Genomic DNA, 21,767 nt, shown 5'->3' with positions numbered 1-21,767 from the left:
AACTATCCAAAGCTCTGGGAGCATTGACTTGGTAAAATAATGGAATCCCCATTAAAGCAAAAGTAATTAATTGACTCAGCACTCCTTCTGGCTAAAGTGGCTAGATGTCAGAGATGACTGTGAAGGGCACAGAGGGCAAATCAGGGGAATTTTCTGGCTACAACAGAAGGGTGACACATGGAGAGACAAAGCCATTGCACATACCTTTGAGTTTAACTCAGAGGCACTGTTCCTTACCCAGTGAGCAGGGGAAAACTGTTAACAGATGTTTCTACGGGGGTCCTTTAAGGATGTTTGGGCAGATTGTGTGTGTGTGTCTGTGTGTGTACATATATACATACATATACAATTAACTCCAAGGCTTTAAAGAAATTCAGCACAAGTATTTACTGTAAACCTTTGTGTAAGGTCTCTGCAAGGTTGTGGAGGGGATACATACATGGGTGAAGCCCTAAACTCTGTTTTCTTTTTTTTTAAAGTATTTGTTTTTATTTATTTATGGCTGTGTTGGGTCTTCGTTTCTGTGCGAGGGCTTTCTCTAGTTGCGGCGAGCGGGGGCCACTCTTCATCGCGGTGCGCGGGCCTCTCACTATCGCGGCCTCTCTTGTTGCGGAGCACAGGCTCCAGACGCGCAGGCTCGGTAATTGTGGCTCACGGGCCTAGTTGCTCCGCGGCATGTGGGATCTTCCCAGACCAGGGCTCGAACCCGTGTCCCCTGCATTGGCAGGCAGATTCTCAACCACTGCGCCACCAGGGAAGCCCCTAAACTCTGTTTTCTGAAAACTGAGCCTCAGACGAAGGTGAAAAGCACCCCGACCTCTACCGCAAGTCCGTCTACCCCATCCTCTTCCCGTCCTGGCTCTGTTGAAGCTCTGCGTGGGAACACATGAATGTGTTGGTGAGTTGTTGGAAAGGGAAGTAGGGGTGATACTTAGACAACATCAAACGAGAGGAATGAAGTGTCTGCAGTCAGAGACTGCCTATTTTATGCTGATGAAACCAGTTAGTCTTAGATGTTGAGATGAATTTTTTTCAGTGAAAAATCTGCCTAGAGTCTTTAAAAAATGTAGGCAAGTCATCTATTTGTGGCCTTAGTGCATTGCATTTTCAAAATACTGATTTATTAGGTGTATATTGATGTGGCCTTTGGACTGTTGGTGTTAAATAGGGAGATCTGAAAGTTCTTCAGTTCATCTTAATTGTGAAGTAATTGCCTGTCAAGGAAGGAAATACTTCCTGAGATAATCAGGTCTGCAGTTTTATAGGGATCCAAGTATGGTAACTTTTAACGTATAATTAAACTTTATTGTTTCTGATTAATCTGTGGGAAGTTGTAGAATCAGAGTTTAGAAAATTTTAAATGAAATTGTTATTATATATTGAAGAAAACTTAATGGCTGTCAGCCATGTGCAAGTGCTGTGCTTGGTCTTAGGATAGGTGCCAAAGAAATGTGAGGTTGTTCTCAGTCTCAGCTTCAAAGTAGAGTCACCTGGAACACTTAAGAAAATTTTGGGGACCCAGGTGAAACTCAGATCAATGAAAGCTTCACTCAGGTCAATGGAGGCAGCACTCAGATAAATAAATGAAACACTCAAGTCAATGAAGGACATGCTCAGATCAATGAAGGTAGTGCTCCGATCAATGTAGGGGGCACTTAGATGAATGAAGGACACACTCAGATCAACGGAGGCTGCACTCAGATCAACGAAGGTAGAACTCACATCAATTAAGTCAGAGTCTCTGGATATGGACCTAGACATCACTAGTTTGTAAAGCTTCCCTAGTGATTTCAATGTGTAGCCACATGTGAGAAATAGATCAAAGCTCGGGAGAGCTCTAAAAAACTACCCAGTATCAATTAAATAAAACCTCTGGGGATTAAGGTTGGGGGAGGGGGGGTTGTTGGTAAGCTTTACAGGCTCCCCAGGTGATTGTGACACACATTGAGGGTTTAGAACCAATGGGATGTACCTTACCCTCCAGAGGATACAGTCAAATGAGAGAAAAGGGTGATTTACATGTGAAACTGTTGAGGAAAAGTACGAGAAAGTCTATGTTTGAATTCCAAAAAAAAAAAAAAAAAAAATTGAATAAAAGCCAAGGAGTGATAAGAAAACATAAGTAATAAATATTTGATGATAAAATGGTTTGTATTTAGCATGTTGATTCAGACAGAAATTGTGTTTTCAAAGTGTAGAAATTCTTGGAAATCCTTTTTTCCATCGTATGTTTTCACCATTTATTCTACATTATAGATTAAAACTTGATCGTCTTACCTGCCAGAATTACTCTAAATTCTAGCGTGAAAGATTTAGAATTGAGAACTGCCCCTTTAATCTGGTCTCTAAACAAAGTCTGCTGTCTGTCTGTCGAGGAGAGTAGGGTGGAGCTGGGTTCCCTGGGACAGCCATGATGGTAGAAGGAGTCCTTTTTATCCCACTGTGGAGGTGGGAGGTGGGGTGTGTGTGAGAGGAGTTGTTGGCCTGGATATCCAGGAGTGTGTTTCTCAAACGTGCACTGTTCGGAATACTCCATATTGCAGGATGTGTGTTTTAAGGCTGAAATCAGGGAATAGCCGTCTTTTTCTATGGGGTGTGGGGAGATTTACTTGATAGAACTTTCTCAGTTTAAGTTTTTTTGCCATAATCTTTTAGCCCTTTGGTAACTGCTACTGATAGTTTCATAAGAAAATTGAGTGAGAGGTGGCACTGGAGATTTATTTGGATTTCCACAGCACTCCATCAGTGTGCCAATAGCCTTGGAATTTTATATTATATTGTACCTTACCTCATAGGGTTCTTACATAGGCTGAGATGAATTGGTGTATGTAAATGCACTTAGGACAATGCTGGGCACATGGCGGGCACTCAGTAAATGTTAGCAATTCCGTACTTTTCCCACTACTGTTGTTACTTCCATCATTTGTTTTGGGGGCTGTGGGGCCCTTGAGGGCAGGCAAGATCTCTTGTCTTTGTTTTCCGAATCCCCTAGCACAACGCTTGGCACAGAATCACGACTCACTAAATGTGTGCTAAGTGAAGGATGGGCCAGCTTGGATCTGATTGGCCAAAAACACTTATGCAATTATCGTAAGTGTAGTATATCAGCATTTCAGTGGTGTTCTACCGAGTGAAGAGCTCCATGCCTTCCAAATGCTCTGACATGTCAACATTGTGGAGAATGACTGCTTTAGAAGAAAGGGCTTGTTGTACATTCACTCATCCAGGGTCTCCCTTTGCCTTCTTAATGGTGGATAGTCTATTACACCTCCCCGCCTACCTTCCTGACTGCTCAGTGTTCTCCAAATCACAGATCGGCCCCCAAGTCATCATGCCCTGCAGAAGACTGACCTCAGGGCCAAAAAAGTGGTAGATAAAGATGCAGAGAGGGAGAGATCCTGGTGATGTGCCAGCTGGACATCTGAGCCCCCTTTCAAAAGAGCATCTTGTTTGGTCCCATCTGGCATCCTCTGAGGGAAATAAGTGTGCATTTGTGAATGAGACCCTTGCTGCTACTACTTTTCTGTTGTCAAGGAGGAGGGAAATCTACAATGGGATTGAGAAATTGAAAGTACATATATTTTTTTCCTCCCAAAGAAACCAAAAGCATTTCCACAGCTATATTATCCGATGCTGCTGATTTTATGCTTCAAAGAATTGATAATGAATACCTGGCAGTAAGTACTAAATCTGTGTGTGGTGACTGACAGATTAAGCACTAGGGATGTTAAAGTAGATTAGACCATGGGTTCCCCAAACAGGAAATGTCAGTATCATTTTCCATGTTGGAACTGAATGAAGTTGCCTGTATGTTTCTCACCATAGCCAGTGCCATTACATTCTCCCAATTTGGTTCTTAACATTGTTTCTCTCTTTAGGACATCATTCATTTATTCAAATAGTGTTTCTTGAGCTCCTTTCATGTTATGGCTTTGTTCTAGCTACTGAGAAAATATAACGAAATGTGAGACGTGGTCTTTTGACCCTAGAAGCTTATATTTCAGGAAACAGAAAAATGAGACCATAAGGTAATCCTGTGAGGTCTTACGCGATGAAGTTCTATGAAGCCATGGTGAAGGAGTCCTTTCAAGTGAGGGGAGCAGCACAGAAAAAAATACTGCCTTTCAGCATGAATATAATCATGCCTCATCTGTTGTCAGCCTGAGATAGCTGAGGGCTGGTGGCTTTTAATTTTCCTCTAGGCTGTGGAAGACAGTGGGGGTGGTAGAACTAGGAGTTATTTTTGGATTTGAATCCAGACCCTGTCAGTCTTCAGTTGTAGGGCTTTAGACAGGTGACTTAATATTTCTGAGCAAAACTAAATACATCTGTAGCTTTCAGAGATGCGTAAGGAGTAGCACTAATGCTCCCAGCTAGCAAAGTATCTGGCACTTAGAAGGCATTCAGTAGGTGATGATTGTTATTAACGGTAATCGTAGCAGTAAAGATATTTCTACTGGGCCACTAGACTCACACCTAAAGGGTTACTTCCTACAACACAGCTCCATTCACCTTGCTCAGGTTAACCTGTCTTTCTTTATATGAAAGATTTAGTACTTTTCATTCCCCTAAATTAGCAGCATTAGACAGTATATCATGGAGTAATGCTTGCTTTCCTTGAGGAAGCAATATGTTTTTTATTTTTCATTTCATTGACATTTTTTAAGAATTCCCAAAGAAGGAAGCCTCAAGTAGTTTCCACCTCATATTAAGAGGGGGTTGTCAATCTAATATTTTTGACTTCTGGTTCCTCTTTCTGTCATTTTAGTGGTAACTAGCAACACCAAGCTTTTTCCTTCTTGTATTTGAGTCACTGTGCTGAATATCTTACACGATTAATCTCATTTAATTCTCCTAATAGTTCTGTGAGATAGGTGTTGGCCCCATTTTATAAATTATGAACCCAAATCCTCAGCTGGCCAGAGAGCGATAAGGTGGGATTTGAACTCTGGCAGTCTTGCTCCAGAGCCTGTGCTTCTCTCCCTGGTGCCCGGCTGTCTCCTCCTTCCGCTCCTCGCACTTACGGTGTTTAGCACCATTTGGGAGACTACACAGTAAGGGTGGTTACCTGCCCCCATTTCAAATTGATGCTAAAGGATGGATGTTAAATTTATCTCCTCTCCAGTGTTGATTCTCCACAGTCCAAATTCTTTACTGGCTGTTAAATTTTCTCCTTGGATGCTCCAATGTACCTGTCATATAAAATGACCTTGGAACCTACTTCGTGAGGAAGCTGTACTGTCCTTAGACCTGGGCAAGAGGAACTGTGCCCTGAGCCCTGTCCCTGTGCTTCAGAGGAACCCACTTTAGTGTTTGGTTTCAGCTGCTCCCACCCATGGAGTGAGGAGTCCCAATGGACAAGGAGATGGATTGCCTGGAAACTGCACCACCCCTTCGGCACCACAGGAAGCTAGGACCCCAAGATTCTCCACCCACATAGCTCTTACCCGATCTCAGGACTTGCTGGGACCTTTTCTCTGGGCCAGTCCTCCTGAGAACTGACTTTGGCTCCCTAGAGGGAGCACCTCTAGGCTCAAGGGATATGGGAGGCTATTGGGATGGTGCTGCATCTTACAGGGTGTCCTGACAATCACTAAGACACTGATTTTTCTATATCAAAGTGTTTTGCAAATGATAAGATATTGTCTTAATCTGTTTGGTCTGCTATAACAAAATACCATACAGACTGGATGACTTATAAACAACAAAATTTTATTTCTCACAGTTTTGGAAGCTAGAAGTCTAAGATCAGGGTGCCAGTATGGTTAGATGAGGGCCCTCTTCTGGGTGGCAGACTTCTCACTGTATCCTAACATGGTGGAAGGGGAAGGAATCTTTCTGGACCCTCTTTTATAAGGGCACTAATCCCATTTGTGAGGGCTCCACCCTCATGACTTAGGCACCTCCCAAAGGCCCCACCTCCTAATACCATCACCTTTGGGGGTTAAGATTTCAATATATGAATTTTGGTGGGGACGCAAACTCTAGATTATAGCAGGTATCATACATATTTAGCCATTATTATTTCATGCCTGCTTGAGCAACAGAAACTCAGGATTACAACCCAACATTTGATTAGAGAGTTAGTCTGTGAAAAGATTAGAATCTGGTTGGTCACAACCTACTGGAAGGAGAATGGAGACTCCATGTGCCTCTGCCTTCCAGAGCATTGCCACTGTGGATGAAATCCGAGGGCTTTCAGTCTAATACTTTCTGAGGGAAGCACTCAGGGGACTTTTTAGTGCCAAGCCATTGAGTCAGACCTCAAAGGCTGAGGGTGGGCTTGGGAAAGGTAGGGTGAGTCACTGTACCTGTCTCTGACTTTTGTCTTTGATTAGGAGCTGAGTGGCCCTGTTGTACATAACAGGATTCTCTTTCTGTTATGATGATGGGGTTTCTGAAGTAAATGTTGGTTTCCCTTTTTTTAAACATCTGCCTCTACCATTTTTCAGTCACACTGTACCTGGAGAAATATACATCATAAATGTTTTTCACGTTAAATGTTCTCTTGCAGTGGGTTTGCCTGTATTCTGTAGGCTTTTCTCCCCCCACATTTCTCTGGACAATTAGTGCTGATAAGGATTTTATGGGGCTTCTCTCTCTCTTTGTCTCTCTCTTTGGTGTTTTCTTTCATTCTTCTTGGCCCAGTGTTGAGTTTCTTTGGTCTCCAGAAACCTTCCATGCATCATCTTTAGAGATGAATTTATCTTTTGTACTTCTCAAAGCTTTTGTGTTTAGTGGCTCATTTTACATATATGTTGGTGCTTTCTCAGGCCTTTTATTATTTTATTCTCCTCTTTTCAAAGATGTCTTAGAATTTGCTGGGCTGATACACTAACGTTCACTTGGTAAATTGCTAAGTTGCCCTTTCTTGAGGCTAGGTTTGTGATGTTGTGCCCATTACGATGGCTGTTTCTACCCTATGTCCGTTGCACTTGGAGTGCTTCTTGCAGCCATTGAGCTTGTGCTGGGATAAAAGAATGGACTTTTTACTGTTGTGAGCTTCAAAAACTCTGTCTTTTACATCAGAGCATCTCATATAGTTGTGCAGATTGCTTCCTGCTCAAGCATGCCGGCCCAAGGGCCCAAATGGGAGTTGTCTGCCAGCCTGTGCTTCCCTTGCCAAGCCTTGCATCTGGTGCAAGGCTGCATCCCCAAGGGAGGACCCTTTTCCTAATACACACGAGGGTGTCATGTGGGCTGGCAGCCTGTCTGCTTTAACTTAGCGAGGTATCTTTAGGGGAGAAGCTGGAAGAAGAGGTTGTGGTGTTTCTTGTGGGGAACAAAGATCTGCTTACTTGCCTGGAATCTTGAAGTCTCCCAAGATGAAAGAAGTCGTTAGGGACCAAAACAAATTGTTTAAAAGTTGGTAAAGAACCACTTGGCCTGTGCTAGCATTTTTCATGCCCAGGATGATTTTTATGTTCCATCGGTTATTCGGTATACTCAGTGGGGGACTTGCAGTAAGAGCTACAGATCCGATTTCAGCCTGTGTAGCCCCTTGGTCACCCTTGCCTGCTGAGTCCTACTCTCCTTAGAGAATTGCTGCCCCCTGAGCTTGTCCCCAGGGGCCTTCAACCACCTGGCTTCCATTTTCCACCTACTTTGATCAATGCCTGGAGCAGCCCCACTTGGATTCAGGGCTGCATTTTCTAGATGTCAACAATGTAGTGACTTGGCAGGCTTTGCCACACTGTAGTTGCATCTGAGAGCTGCACGTACCTTCGGTTTTTCATTTTTTTCCTCATGTGAGCCATAAATATCCTTTCTCTGACTAGTATGCTGAAGGGATAGTACGTTTCCATTTAGCAGACATTTCTTGATGTTGCCCTTTGTTCTGAGATCTGTGACTTGGACCTTATCTATATTGAACTGAATTTGTTATCTGTTCGCCTGGACACCTGTTCTAACGTGGCCTGAGGCTTTCTGTATTCATCCTTGTATTAGTGCGCTAGGGCTCCCTAACAAAATACCACAGACTGTGTGGATTAAACAACAGAAGTTTATTTCTCACAGTTCTGGAGGCTGGAAGTGTAAGATCAAGATGCCAGCAGGGTTGGTTTCTGGTGAGATCTCTCTTTGGCTTTCAGATGGCTACCTTCTCCCTGTGTCCTCACATGGCCTTTTCTCTGTGTGTGCATTTGTGGTGTCTCTTCCTTTTCATATAAGGACATCAGTCCCATTGGATTAGGGTCTCACCTGTATGACCTCATTTAATTTTAATTAAATGCCTCATCTCCAAATACAGTCACAATGGGGTTAGGATTTCAACATATGAATTTTGAATGGACACAATTCACTCTATAACAACCCACACTTGCTAGACTTTCTCATTTAAACATATCCAGTAGATATTAAAATAACAACATTTCAGAGATACATTTTTTGTCCATTTGGGCTCATGCAGCCAACTTAAAGACTTCATTTCCACCCTCAGAAAAACACTCCATTTAGCAATAATTACACTTTGGATCTTGCCCCTTAGATGGAGTCCTAATTGTTATTTCCAAAAATCTAAGCCTCATTTTTGGAAACTGCTCCCCTATGTTAAATATAGCGAAATGCTTCCAGACAATCTCATTTTGTTAAAATTAAACTGGTGTTTTCTGGCCTGTATTTGTCCCATAAGCTGCATTCTCTAAGGGCTTGGCAGGCTGGGGCCCCCAGCCTGTGCTTACAGTAATCATGTTGACTTTTAATGAAGAGCTTTATTTTGGCAGGTTCTCTTTTTTGGTCATTTGAAAAATACTTCCTGATGGTTCAGAGTTTAAATTCACCGGACTTAAAGAAGTGCTGGATCATGAAGAGGAAATTTTCTTGGGGAAAAACACCTATCCTTGTATTTAGTATTAATGGGCAATTTTGGTAATGATGGTAATGAGGAAGAGGATTTGATTATCCACCCTGGACCTTTAAAAATTTAGGGCGCATCAGGACTTATTTCACATCTACCATGCAGTATTCAAGAAATTCAACAATTTGTTTTTTTTCTGGGAAGAAAAGTGATTTCCATGAGAAGAGGGTTTTTTTTTTTTTTTGAGACCATTTTGTAATGCAGGTGCATGATAAAAAGTGCACATTCTTTGATGATTAATCATGAAATGTTTCAGGTTTGTTATAAGGAAGCTCATTAGTCTAGTGAAATAAGGGCCACTTTCTTGGTCATGAATTTTCTGTTTGTACTATTCGATCAGTTACTTGCTGGGCTAGGTAGTATCTGTGGGTGCCACTGGTGGATCTAAGACACAGGAAGGGAGAAGGAAAACATCTGAGGCTTATATAGTAAAGTCTGATCCTTTCTGTGCTGGAAACATTTGGTAAATAGTTAAATCTACTGCATATGCTTGAAATGAATAACTGAATGAGTAAATGAATGAATTTCATTAATTCAGGCTGGACTATTTCCCAAATAACCCAAATTAGTGATAGGCAAAGATAATGCTATGTGTTCATCAAGCCCCTGTTCCTTTTCCTCCTGAGCGCATGGCTGAAATTGTACTTCTCACTCTTCCCTGTTGTTGGGTAGGGCCATGGGGTTGAATTCTAGCCAGTGGAGTTTGCTGGGAATAACATACGACACCTCAAAACCTGGCTCCTGAAATCCTCTTGCATGATCCTCCACATTTTGTCTCCTCCCTTGTCCAGTGATTGGATTCAGAAGATGCAGTGGAAAAGCTCAGGGATAGTAGAGCCATAGATGGAAGCATGCTGGGTCCCTGAAACACTGCATGGAGAGAGTCCCCCATCAACTCACATGAAACTGTGATGTGATTTGAACAAGACATAAATCTTTATTATGTTTTAAACCACTGAAATTTGATTTTGGGGTCATGTCACAGTAGCTTGTATCAATTACAATAGAGTTTCATCTTGGTTTTGTTTCTCAGTATTATTATGCTGAAAAATATTTGACCTGAAAGCAATGAACGCTGCAACCAAACGTACCTATGCCAGTTTCTGCCCTATTAAGACCATTTTTTTTGCTGTTGTTGTTCTACTTATTCCTAGTAGAACCACAGGGATGTGCTAACTTAGAGGCCTATTGAGCACTTGTCAGAAATCTTGTGAAGTTACATGCACATTAAAACAACAAATAAACACACTATCTTTTAGAGAGGTGAAGAGTGCCAGGTATTTATTCTGCCTCTGAGATCTGTTTAGGAGTCTGCCTTCCCTAGACATAAGCTAGCAAATGAGATCATCTGCCTTTGGTGGCTACCACCATCTGACTAGGGGAAGGCAGGCACCAGTTCAGGCACATGTTCTTAATTGTGAAAATCCCACAAAAGAGATGTATTTGCAGAGACAAAGCACATGAGTTCCATGTATGACGACTATCTAATTTATTTTAGGTCTGAAGTGAATGCTTACTTTTTGTGAATGCATTAATGGACTGCTTGCCCCTCAGGATTGTTTTGGGAGAAAAGGATTAAATGTCATTGAAAGAAACCCAAGAAAAAGCAATGACCAAAGGCCATAGAGAGTGAGTTTATAAATTTTTTGTCCCTCTCCTCACTTTGAGAGGTAGTCATTTCATAACCTAGATTCCTCTAGAGCTGTGTGGCCCAATATGGCAGCTGCTAGTCATATGTGACTAAATTTAAGTAAAAATTAATTAAAATTAAGTGAAATTAACAATTTATTGTTTATTTATTATCCCCAGTCACGTTAGCTACATTTCAAGTGTGCAATGTCCACATGCGGCTAGCGGCACAGATTGGACAACACAGATACACAATGTTTCCATCAATCCTGAAAGTTCTATTAGACAGTACTTGTATAGAGAGCTTGCTTCGATATTTTCATCCTTTCATGATGCAACCACATTTCCAGATTGTCTTACTTCTCAAATATTTAAAAGCACTATTAAAAACAAGACAACAGGCCCCAAATGGAGTCGTTTATGCTAAGCCCGATGTCACCAAACTGAGACTTAATTACAGTTTTGCCTCTCCCAGAAATGGAATATTAAACCAGTCAATCAGAAATCATCAGCGTTAGTTAGGTAATCTGCCTGATAAACCCCTGCTATCCCTAAAGGAAGTAACCTTGCAAGAACCAATCTGCTCTTTTTGCCTAGTGCAACTTCCCTGTTCCTGCTCCCTTCTGTCTGTAAAATCTCTTGACTTTTATAGCTCTTTTGAAGTTCCTTTCTGTCTGCTAGATGGGATGCTGCCTGATTCATGAATTGCTGAATAAAGCCAATAACATGTTAAAACTTACTCAGTTGAATTTTGCTTTTTTAACAGCACTATGGTGTTTTTTAAAAGCACATGAGATGTTTTTAAGATTGTTGTAATATAAATTTTGGAAAAGGTTCTGGAACAAGTCACAAAAGGATGATTTCTGAGTACTTATAAAAGGAAGTTGTGACAATTAGGAGCCATCAAGGGTTTATGACAGATTCATCTCATTTTCCTCTGTGACTGGCATAACAATATAAGCTTCATAAAAGAAGAAATTTTTAAAATCTAGTTTCTTCATTGCTGCGTTCTCAATATTTCGGTGCTTACAACATAGAAAGTATTCAATAAATATCTGTTGAACCACTATTAGAGAAATAGGTGGAGGCAGTTAGTTTCAGTTCATCAAGATAAAAAGTTCTCATGCTGTCTTTGAAGCAGTGGTTGCTGGATGATAAGACAGCTGGGTGAGTTGCTAACTAGTTAAATAACCGTGAGAAGCAGCTAATGAAAAGAGCTTGTGAGTTGGAATCAGATTTAGAGCTACCTTCAGTTCTTGGCCCTTTCACTTAACCTGTGTGATCCCAGGTAGTGATTTCGCTTCTCTGAATAACTGTTTTTTCATCTTTAGATTGGGCATAATAATATCTACATCATGAGGTTGTTGTGGGTGTCAGATATGGTGATATGAAAGGCTAGCATGAGCATAGCATGGAAGGAGGTCTCTAGTAGAATTTTATAGGGCTAGTCTTCACTCTGACCTAGCCAATGTTTGTATCTCTGAAATCAGTAAACATATAGTGATTGGATTTGTGGATGACCTAAGCTGGAGTAAAAATCAGAATTCAGAGGGACCTTAATGGACTGAAATGATAGGCTAAATCTAATCCTTTAAGGTTCATAAAGAGAAATATGATGATTTACACTTGATTTAAAGAAACATTGCAATGGTAGTGGGCAGACAACACGTGGCTTAACCTCCGTGTGCAAACTTGGGGACTTAAAAACAGTTAGTGTCCCATGCACCATGTGCTGTGGCTGCCAGAAGTTAGTTTTAGCAAAGGAATAAGGCATCCAGAGTTACATATTGGAACTCCTGGGAAGTTAAAAATGCTGATGACCGGGCCATTGCCAGAGTTTCTGAGTTAATTGGTGTGCGACACAGCTTTAGCGCTGGGAGTTTTAACTTCACCTTCCCCACCCCTAGGCGCTTCTCATGTGCAACCAAGTTTGAGAAATAGGGGTCTAGCTGAGGGAGGTCCTGCCTAGTTCTGTTCACTCCATATTTACACAGTCTGTAAATGTTACTTGCATGGAAGAATGCCTGATGGTGGTTCAGAATGCCCCGCTCAAGCTTGGAGTGTCTTCGGGGAAGATGTCAAGACAGTGCATGGAGTGGCAATTCTAATATCCTGAGGGGAAGTTTGAAGGAACAAAGCCCTTTGTCTTGGAGAGCAGTTGGAAGAGGTAACAAACAGTCTTGGACATTGCTTGCTTGGTCTGTGGTAGGAAGCTAGATTCAGTTCCTCTCTCCGGCATTTCAGAGGATAGAAAGGGATCCACTGAGTGCAAGCTTCAGGAGATAGATGGGGAAGTGCTTTGCTGACAGTAGTGCTTTCTGGAGGTGGCAGGGTTGCCGGGCTCTGGAAATTTACAGAGACCTCACAGATTTTTGGTGAATTTAAAGGGATTTAAACAGGCTCGGTGATGGGTTCAACTACTGGCAAGTTTTCTTTCATCCGTGACTCACCTCCTGCTCTCTGGCTTTCATCCCCTGCCTCAGGCATACCGGTCACATCGCTGTTCTTTGAGCCCCACTTCCTCCACCCCCAGCACTTTCTCCATCTCAGGGTCTCTGCTAGTTGCTGTTTCTTCCTCTTGAAGTACTTTTCCTCCAGATATCTGGATAGCTCCAGATACCTGCACAAGTTACCCTCACCTCCAGGATTTTGCTCAAATTACAGTCTCTCCTTCTACTCCTTATCCCCCTTTCTTTTTCATTTTCCTTTATCAGCATCTGAAATCACGCAGACATAGACACACACACACACACACACACACACACACACACACACACACACACACACACACACACACACAGAGTGTATACCTCTGTATGTATTCCTTTAATAGACTGTAAGCCTCACATGGTCCAGGACTTTTGTCTGAAGTGTGCACTGATGTATCCCCCATGCCAGAAAAGTGCTGGGCTTTCACAGGTGCTCAAGAAACATTTGTTGTTGCATAAATCTCCAGGATCATTGAGTTCTATGGACTCTCACCAACTGTATCTTGCATTTTCTGTTCTGGCCTGGATGAACTTCCTGGAAGGAGGCCACCTAATTTATATCTTTGAAGGATACATTTAGTAATATATGGGTAGAATGACCACTTTCAAACTTCTTCTTTTTTTCTTTTCTTCCCTCACATCCGATGGGAAGAGCATTTCTAAAGACAAAACTTTTATTACTGATTAGCAGTTTTCAGGCAACCACTGAATGAAATCCAATGTGGAAAGGAAATATGAAACTTTACTGCAGTGTAATTTGTTTCTTCTGAACCACCTTGGGCACAGTAAGGGTCAGTAATGCACAGGAAAGCTAGATTTAATTCCTTTGATGTGTAAAAATTAGTGCTTTGTCATCAATTACAGATGCAGGAGGACAAATCACCGGCACATTAAGTTGTTCCTGCTACATAAATTACAAATCTTGTTAGGAAAAAAGTATTAGCATCATCCCTTGTTATTTTAAAAATGCCAACTCTGATAAACAGTCAGCCTTGGGCATATATTAAAATGCTTGAATTGTCCTAAAATAAATTCAGCCTTTTAAGATAACACCTGATATTAATTTCATGCACGATTAAATCTATCAATTCAGAAGTCTTTTAACATATAAGTTTTGAAATCATAATGGTACTCTTTAACTCCCTGTGGAAAGACTTAAACCTCTCTCTGCTTCTTTAATAACTTTCCTTTATTGACTGAGAATTCTAAGAAATCCTCAGTTACTTTGTTTTGTGTTTTTGTGTGTTTTGCTCAAGGAGAAGAGGAAATTAAATTGTGATCCTAAATCCCTTTCATTTTTTGAAGGAGATTTTGCGTTTAATCGTAGTCCAGAAGGAGGTTGAAAAAGCTTTGTGAATCAAATATTTTCTCTCTCTCATGATGAGATAGTCTAAATTATTGTCTTATGTCCAGCAAAATCTTTATTCCTACATCCAGTGGAACTTGTGAATTTTTCATTCTTAGCAGAAATAGCGCCTCCTTACTGCCATTCAGGGTGACTGATTCTCAGCTGTTTTGTAACTTGAAGGCCTTTTCTTGCAAACATAAATTTGAGGAGACCGAAGCTCAGGGCAGGTTCTCGCTGCCTGGCCTGGCCCAGGAGGCTGTCTTCAGACAGAGCCGCAGTACCGCCTTTCCAGAAGGAGGTATCCTCCTGTCTAGTTCAGAGACCTTGGAGGCTTGAATATCCATACCTCTGTCCTCTTCAAAATCTCCTTTGAGAGGAAACTCTGTCAACAAGTATTTATTGTTATTGAGAACTTCTGCATGTCAGACTTTGTGCTTGGGGCTGGAGGTACAGTGGTGAGGAAAACCATATGTTCTATAAAATACTCGACCTAAAGAATTAATGCAACATGTGCATATTACCTCTTTGAGATAAAGAAAAACTGGAAAAATTTTCATTTGCTGCAGAAAAAAGTTATATATATAACATATTCATATGTATCAGTATTTATCAAATATTTATTTTTTCTTTCCTCACTTCTTCCTCTTCCCCTCCTTTTATTCCTTCCTCCTTTTCTCCTCTTCCCTCTCTCCCTCCCTCTCACTCTTCCCTCCATCCATCCATTCATGCATCTTGATTCTTATTACCTAAGTACTGTATTGCAGATATAAGAATGAAAAGTAAAGGCTTTAGAATCAGAAAGACCTATATTTGAATTCTAGCTCTGCCACTTCATAGTAATATTGTTGCATTTGTCATCACTACTACTATTATCGTTGTTGTTATTATTTGTAGTATAGATAACAATTACTTTTGCTACTTGTATTTGTCTCTTGCCATATCAGGCACCAAGGGATTTGCGTGCATTTTGTATTTAATCCTTTCAACAATCCTATGATGAAGATAATACTACTGTCCCTATGATATAGCTAAGGAAACTATGCCTTGAGATTTTATATAATATGTTGCCCAAGGTCACATGGTAATGAAGTAAAGGAATTAAGCCTAGCTTTGTGATTTGAACTTTCTGAGACTTGGTTCCTCCTTTGTAAAACAAAGGTACTAATTCCCGCCGTGGAAGCTGCTTGGGATGGTTCAGTGAGATGAAGGATGTCACATTTGCAGTTTGGTTCCTGGCACAGGATAACATGGTAAGTGCTCACAAGGCGTGTGGCTGATCCTGCTCTGCCTTCAGCTGTCTTGTTTTTAAGACTGAAAAATCTGCTTCCTTTCTTCTGTCTTCCTAGCTATTTCCTAGCCCCTCACTTAAGTTTGGGACTTTGTTCTCGTCATCATCCTATCAAACCCAGTGAAGCCTGGAGTATTGCGAACTCACGAAATGTTTTTGAGGTCCCATGTGACCCTATGACAAACGCAGAACGGGCACAAATGCAAATTTCTGGGCTCGAGGATGTGAGACCTCTGCTGGTACTTTCTCCTAGCCTGTCTCTGTAGCCAGGCAGGTGCTGGGGGCCAAGTGGGTCTTCTAGGGCAGCCTTCCCCTGTGCACAGAAATAAGCCCTCCCTAGAGGTGTCACGTGGGGCTTTTCCTGGTGACAAGGGCCCTGAAGGGTGAAAGGGAGATTGGGCTTTGGCTCTGTGTTGCTAAGTGTGTGTTGTGAGTGGCCTGAGGCAGCTGTAGGGTTGGATATGGCAAACGTGTCATATGACATGTATGAAATGTCATTATTTGATAGTGTGTAATTTTCTGTCTGTAACTGAATAAAATTCCGTGGTAGAAATGACATATTTGACACGTAGACTTTGCTTCCTCTAACTCAGTTATAGTTCTTGTGTTAAGCAAGCTGGTGTTGGAGAATTGGATCTCTAGAGACCCATGGAGTGGTTCTAGATCTTGCTCTGGATTCCTGAGATGTAGCCTGTCCCAGACCTGAGTCATTCCTGTGACTCATGGTGGTTGTTACAGAGAAGGTACTTATCAGTGAATGAAGAAGAGGCTTATTACTGCTATTTGTAAACACGATTTTGCTTAAAAATCTATAATGGCAAACTCTACTAGAGTAGAAACTTTTTTCCCAATTAATTTCTTTTTGCTATAATTTTCTGTTAATTTTTTGAAGGTTCCCTGGTTCACATTTCAAAGAGCCCACTTAATAATCCGGTAAATTTCGTCAGAAGTATGAGGATAGGGTAAAACTTCTCAACTTTTTGCCCTGAAACTTCATATGGTATTGGTCACAGTTATCTTGTGTCTATCTATATCTGTATTATTCTAACAATATCCTGTAATTAAAAGTATAATTTTTAAAATCAAAAAAAAAAAAAAAAAGAAACTTCATAGTATGATTATAGGTAATTTCTTAAAGGTCTGTCTATACTAATTTTGTATTTTGGGGCAGGCATTAGAGACAGAAAAAATTAGGTGTTGAGAGTATGCATATTACACAAGTTATTTCCCATTGTTTACAGTTGTTCTTTAAATACATGCATTTTACACAGACTAAAAGTATTTTAGCAGTTTGGTTCATTTTTAAACTATCTCATATCTTCATGCATGATTAACTGAGTCGTTCATTCCATTTAGTTAATAGTTGAGTGTCTACTATATGCCAGGTAATGGGGCTACTCAGGCCTTCACAGGTCTTGTAATCTACTGACAGGTATGAACAAGTAATCAGATCATTGTAACTTAGGGGAAAGCACTATGGGAGCACATAGTAGAGGGTGGCCTAACTCTGACATGGGGGGAGGTGCCAAGGACTTCCTCCTGGAAGAAGTAAGATATAAGCCAGGTCCTGAAGGGGCAGTGAAAGGTAACCTGGTGAAGCTGTTGGGGTGGGAGAGGGGGTTTGGACCAAGGAAGTAGCTCATGCAGATGCTTGGAGCTGGGTGCATGCCATGGTGTTATTGGGGTCTTCCTCTTCTCAGAGATATTTGCAAGGGCAAGAACTTCAAATTGTGCCTGATCGGGACATTTACAGTTTCCAAAATATTGCAGAAGCCTGGTGAACACCATCCCAGTCTTGACAGGTGCGTGGTCTGATATGTCCAAAGATAGCACTTGTCACCCAGGTGATCCCCTGCCCTTAGTTAGGGCACAAACCTGAGCTTTTAGCAGTTTATTCTCACCTGGTGGCCAGGTTGGCTTTGGATTGGTTAGTGCAGACTGGTGCACCTGGGATAGGGATCCTCCAGGGGATGAGGTGGGAAGCCCTTGTAAACTGAAGATTCCAGGACTGCTTCTTTTGGGAAGAGAGAATGATTGGTGCGAGATGTAAGTATCAGGAAACTCTTTGCATTCTGGAACCCCTAATGAAGATGAGTTGTAGAGGCACATGGATCAGAGTCATGGAGTGTAATTTGATTAATTTCCCGAGAAACCAACTCAACGTTCTATGGTGCAAAGAGCGCTGAAATTGGGAAAAGTCCAAAAGGTCTAGGTTCTAGTTCCAAGTATGTGCCCTGTAACAAAGCTATTATGGTTTTATGCCACCACCGTAATATGGACTTGGCTGTACAAGGGCCTAAAATACTGTAGGACCAACTGTGGCCCTCACAAGGCTGTAACCGTTGCTGGGCTTCGTAACTTCCCTCTCCCCATATGCTCCTTGGAATATATTTTGTCGTACGTTGTTCAGATCATCTTTCATCCATCATTCCAAGTCCTAGTCTCTTGACTAAGTGATCAGCAATGAGAACCTGTTACCCTACTTTTGCTTGCCCTCCCTCTTTCCTTTCATTTCATGTGCTCAGCAATTCAAAACAAAAGAGGTGAACAGTAAGATACACATTTCTTGTCAGACTTGAATGTAATCCTTGGAATAGGCTTTGTATCTGCTTGTTCCTTATAGCAAATGATAGATTTCTCACTTAATTTAAGTGTACAGGTTATTGGTATAGAATTATTAAGATAAAAATACTTTGACTCAAGGAATATCTCTGCTGTTTCACACTCCATGCAATTTTGTTACCCAGCTCTTGGCATGAGCTTTGAGTTGAAAGAATGAACTTGTGTTTTTGACTCTGTAATGTGAGTGATGAATAGGGGAATGATTGGTCTGTTGCTGGGTGGCCACCCTCTTGAAGAAGAGAATTCTGAAATTCTCTTTTCATCTCTGGTTTTTTTTTTTCCATTTTTGGCCTCATTGAAAGCTCAAAGTGTTAAAAATTAGACACTTGAAATGTGGTTTTGGAAGTATCCAGGCTAGAGCTTATAAAAATCCACGTTACTATCTTGCATTGTCCAGTACAGTTAAGAACCTGTTCAGCGGTGTTTTCTGCAATATTTCAACATTTTTCTATTGTCCTGACTCTACTAATTCACCTTTCCATTCTGCTTATTGATGCCAGGATGATCCCCCTCCCCCCTCCCCCCCCACAAAAACTTAATTATGTAGACTTTCTGGCTAAAACCTCCTAGCTTTAGGAATTCTTTTTTTTTTTTTTGAACATCTTTATTGGAGTATAATGGCTTTACAATGGTGTGTTAGTTTCTGTTGTATAACAAAGTGAATCAGCTGTACATATACATACATCCCCATATCCCCTCCCTCTTGTGTGTCCCTCCCACCCTCCTTATCCCATCCCTCTAGGTGGTCATAAAGCACCAAGCTGATCTCCCTGTGCTATGGGGCTGCTTCCCACTAGCTATCTATTTTACATTTGGTAGTGTATATATGTCCATGGCACTCTCTCACTTCGTCCCAGCTTCCCCTTCCCCCTCCCCGTGTCCTCAAGTCCATTCTCTACGTCTGCATCTTTATTCCTGTCCTGCCCCTAGGCTCTTCAGAACCATTTTTTTTAGATTAGCTTTAGAAATTCTTAAACCTGGGTCTACAAATCGCAGTCAGGAAATTGGTGAACTCTCTTGAGTACGTATGCAAAATTTTATGAGTAGAAGATCCAGAGTTTTGGTCTAAGTCTCAAAGGCAACCTTGACCCGCTCTCAAATATCCTAACTCTTTCATAAGAAACACACCTGCCCAACTTTACATGTGACCTCCAGCCATCATATGATGCTCCCCTCACATTGACCTGTTCAGCATTTCCTGACCGCTCTGTTCTTCCATACATTCCTGCCTTTGACAGTGATGATCATTCTGCTTGTGATGCCTTTTCTTCATCCTTGGCTTTGTCTGGTGAACTTCTATTTTACCTTCAAGATTTTATTCCAGGGCCACCTTCTCTGGAGAGATTTTATTGCCTTTGTCAGGAACAAAATGTTATTCTCTCATTTTTTTGCCTCCCTTATAATACTTACCACATTTCCACCCCCCTCAGTTTGAGGACAAGAAATGTATTCTGTTCAGCTGTGTAGGCTCAGCCTAGAGGATGGTGCTGGCCCAAAGTAAATGCTCATTAAACATTTGTTTAAAAAATAGGCAGATGGTCGGTTGGAAGGCCCTTCTTTACTTAGATGGAGCTGAGACTGCCTTAGAGAGCCATAGTGCTGGAATCAACATTGCCTTCTTGCACGTGAATGGTTTATATAAGCTCGACATCAAGTTGCCTGTCCTCTGGATGAGGTATCTTGGTCTCCTGTGTTAAATAATAGTATATTGATTCTCTGTTCAACACAAACAGGTTATAATTGATTCCTCTAAGTTTTATGAAACAAGAGGTTTCTGGTGCTGGAGATTGATTTTGGTGCTTATAAGCTTCTCAGTAAATCTCCAAGGGGACAAAGGGCCTACGCAGATAGAAAGATTTCCCCTAAATCAGCCTGATAAAAAGTTCTGCATGACAGGATAGCCTTTGTCTTGTATTAAAATGCACTGTTTTCTCACCAGGTGACTTTGGAAGGTGTGTGAATCCCTTATGAAAAGAGAGATCTGGTCTGGAGTTGTGGTCCCCTGGAGATTTAGTTGATATTGTGGGCATCTGATGATAGCAGAGAATGCAGGAGGGTCAGCTTAGTTTATTTCAGACTGCGTGGGTGGCAACCTGGCATTATAGGACAGCTAACTACCTAAGCACATGGCTGCTTCCTGACTTGTGGATCAAGAACAGGGAGGGATTGAGCCGCAGCCAATACAGTGATTCTTGTGATGCTCTTCTGAAGCCCTCTTTTATTTTTGTCTGCTGAGAAACTGAGCACCTACCTGCTTATCTATGAGACAAAGCCTTATTTCGAAGTATATTCGATATAATCAAAATCCACTATTCCCAAAGACTTTAAAGAGCCTCTAAATTTCCTGAAATGAGATTTAATCTGATGTTGAATTTCATGCCTTCTGTCCAAAGAACAACCCTTCCTCAGCCCCCATTCCTGTTATGTGGGTGCCAGAAATTTCATAATTAGAAACTTGTTACTTTAGCTTAAGGCTTGGTCCCCTGTGAAGAACGCATTATACTTTTTACGCCATGTGTATTAGTCTGATCAGTCCATCAGAAGCTCCTTTTCCTGAGATTAGCCACTGATGGAGGTAAGAAAAGGAGCTGTTACAAACATGAGGGGAAAACCAGACCCATTAAAGAAGGAAAAGAACCTTCCCCCCTGTACCCCACCAACAATAGCATTTAAGGCCCCCAAAGGTAGCATTGCCTATGTCACTATTTATTCTGGAGGCAGTTTCTAACCTGCCGTTTGCTTCACTGGATTTAGAGAGCCTAGTTAATGCCCTCTCATTTTGTAAGGAAATAGTATTACTTAGATAATAGCTTGCAGAAAAGTGGGGAAAATGTTTGCTAATAAGTTGCATACATCTATGAATTACACCATGGAGAGAAAATGATGACAAATTGGGATGAGAGGGCAATGAATGTTGTATGGGAATCAAAGATTTAAGCTCTGAAAGGAGCTATTTTATTTTAAGAGCCACTTTCTCTTTCTCTGCTCATCTTAGGACCCCAATTCTTACTTACTTCATCCTACCCCAGTCCACTCACCCACCCACACACCAGTCACCCAAAATACCCCCAAGTGTTTTCTTTTAATGTTATTTTTGTGTTTAATCCTCATGAAGGTTAATAAAGTCTTCTCTCTCTCTGTGGTATAAAAGCATAACCGATGACTTTATTGGTACAAATATATTATGGCTGCTTTGACATTTATGTTTTCAGCCCTGATAGATGAATGATTCTAATGAAAGTAAATCAATTGCACCCAGACTACGGGTATAAAATACCACACTCTGGGTTTTCTTCTTGTCTGGCAGATAGTGGAGGGTGAGAAATATTGAAATTTGACTTAATACTGTGTGTTTCTTCTGAAAAAGGGAATTCACTTTGTTTTGTCTCCTAAAGTACATTCAGGATCCGTGTTTGGCCTGGCATTTAGTGCCAACCTAGGGACAGATGTCTCTAATGCTGGAGCCTATTTGCTCTCAAGGGACCCTAGACTGGAATGACTTCTTTTTTCTTCTAGAGTGTTGCATTCAATTAAAAA

General features: G+C 41.3%; 1 protein-coding gene and 1 long non-coding RNA gene across 3 annotated transcripts in view; one reads left to right on the top strand and one right to left on the bottom strand.

Annotated features, from left to right (window-relative positions):
• Positions 1-21,767, top strand: part of ST6GALNAC3 (ST6 N-acetylgalactosaminide alpha-2,6-sialyltransferase 3) — a 550,290-nt gene that overhangs the window by 119,872 nt on the left and 408,651 nt on the right. The window contains exon 2 of one of the 2 annotated variants that reach the window (XM_082420822.1): positions 15,479-15,570. The exons of the other annotated variant lie outside the window; for it this stretch is intronic. Coding sequence (XP_082276948.1) covers positions 15,523-15,570 — 48 coding nt within the window. The 5' untranslated portion in view covers positions 15,479-15,522. The remainder of the gene's footprint in view (positions 1-15,478; positions 15,571-21,767) is intronic. 2 annotated transcript variants of the gene reach the window in all.
• Positions 1-21,767, bottom strand: part of LOC309641494 — a 664,930-nt gene that overhangs the window by 450,294 nt on the left and 192,869 nt on the right. The gene's annotated exons all lie outside the window — the stretch shown is intronic.

The sequence above is a fragment of the Balaenoptera physalus genome, assembly GCF_965194825.1.
Source record: "Balaenoptera physalus genome assembly, chromosome: 1".
Classification (NCBI taxonomy): Eukaryota; Metazoa; Chordata; class Mammalia; order Artiodactyla; family Balaenopteridae; genus Balaenoptera; species Balaenoptera physalus.
This window is presented reverse-complemented; position numbering and strand designations above follow the sequence as displayed.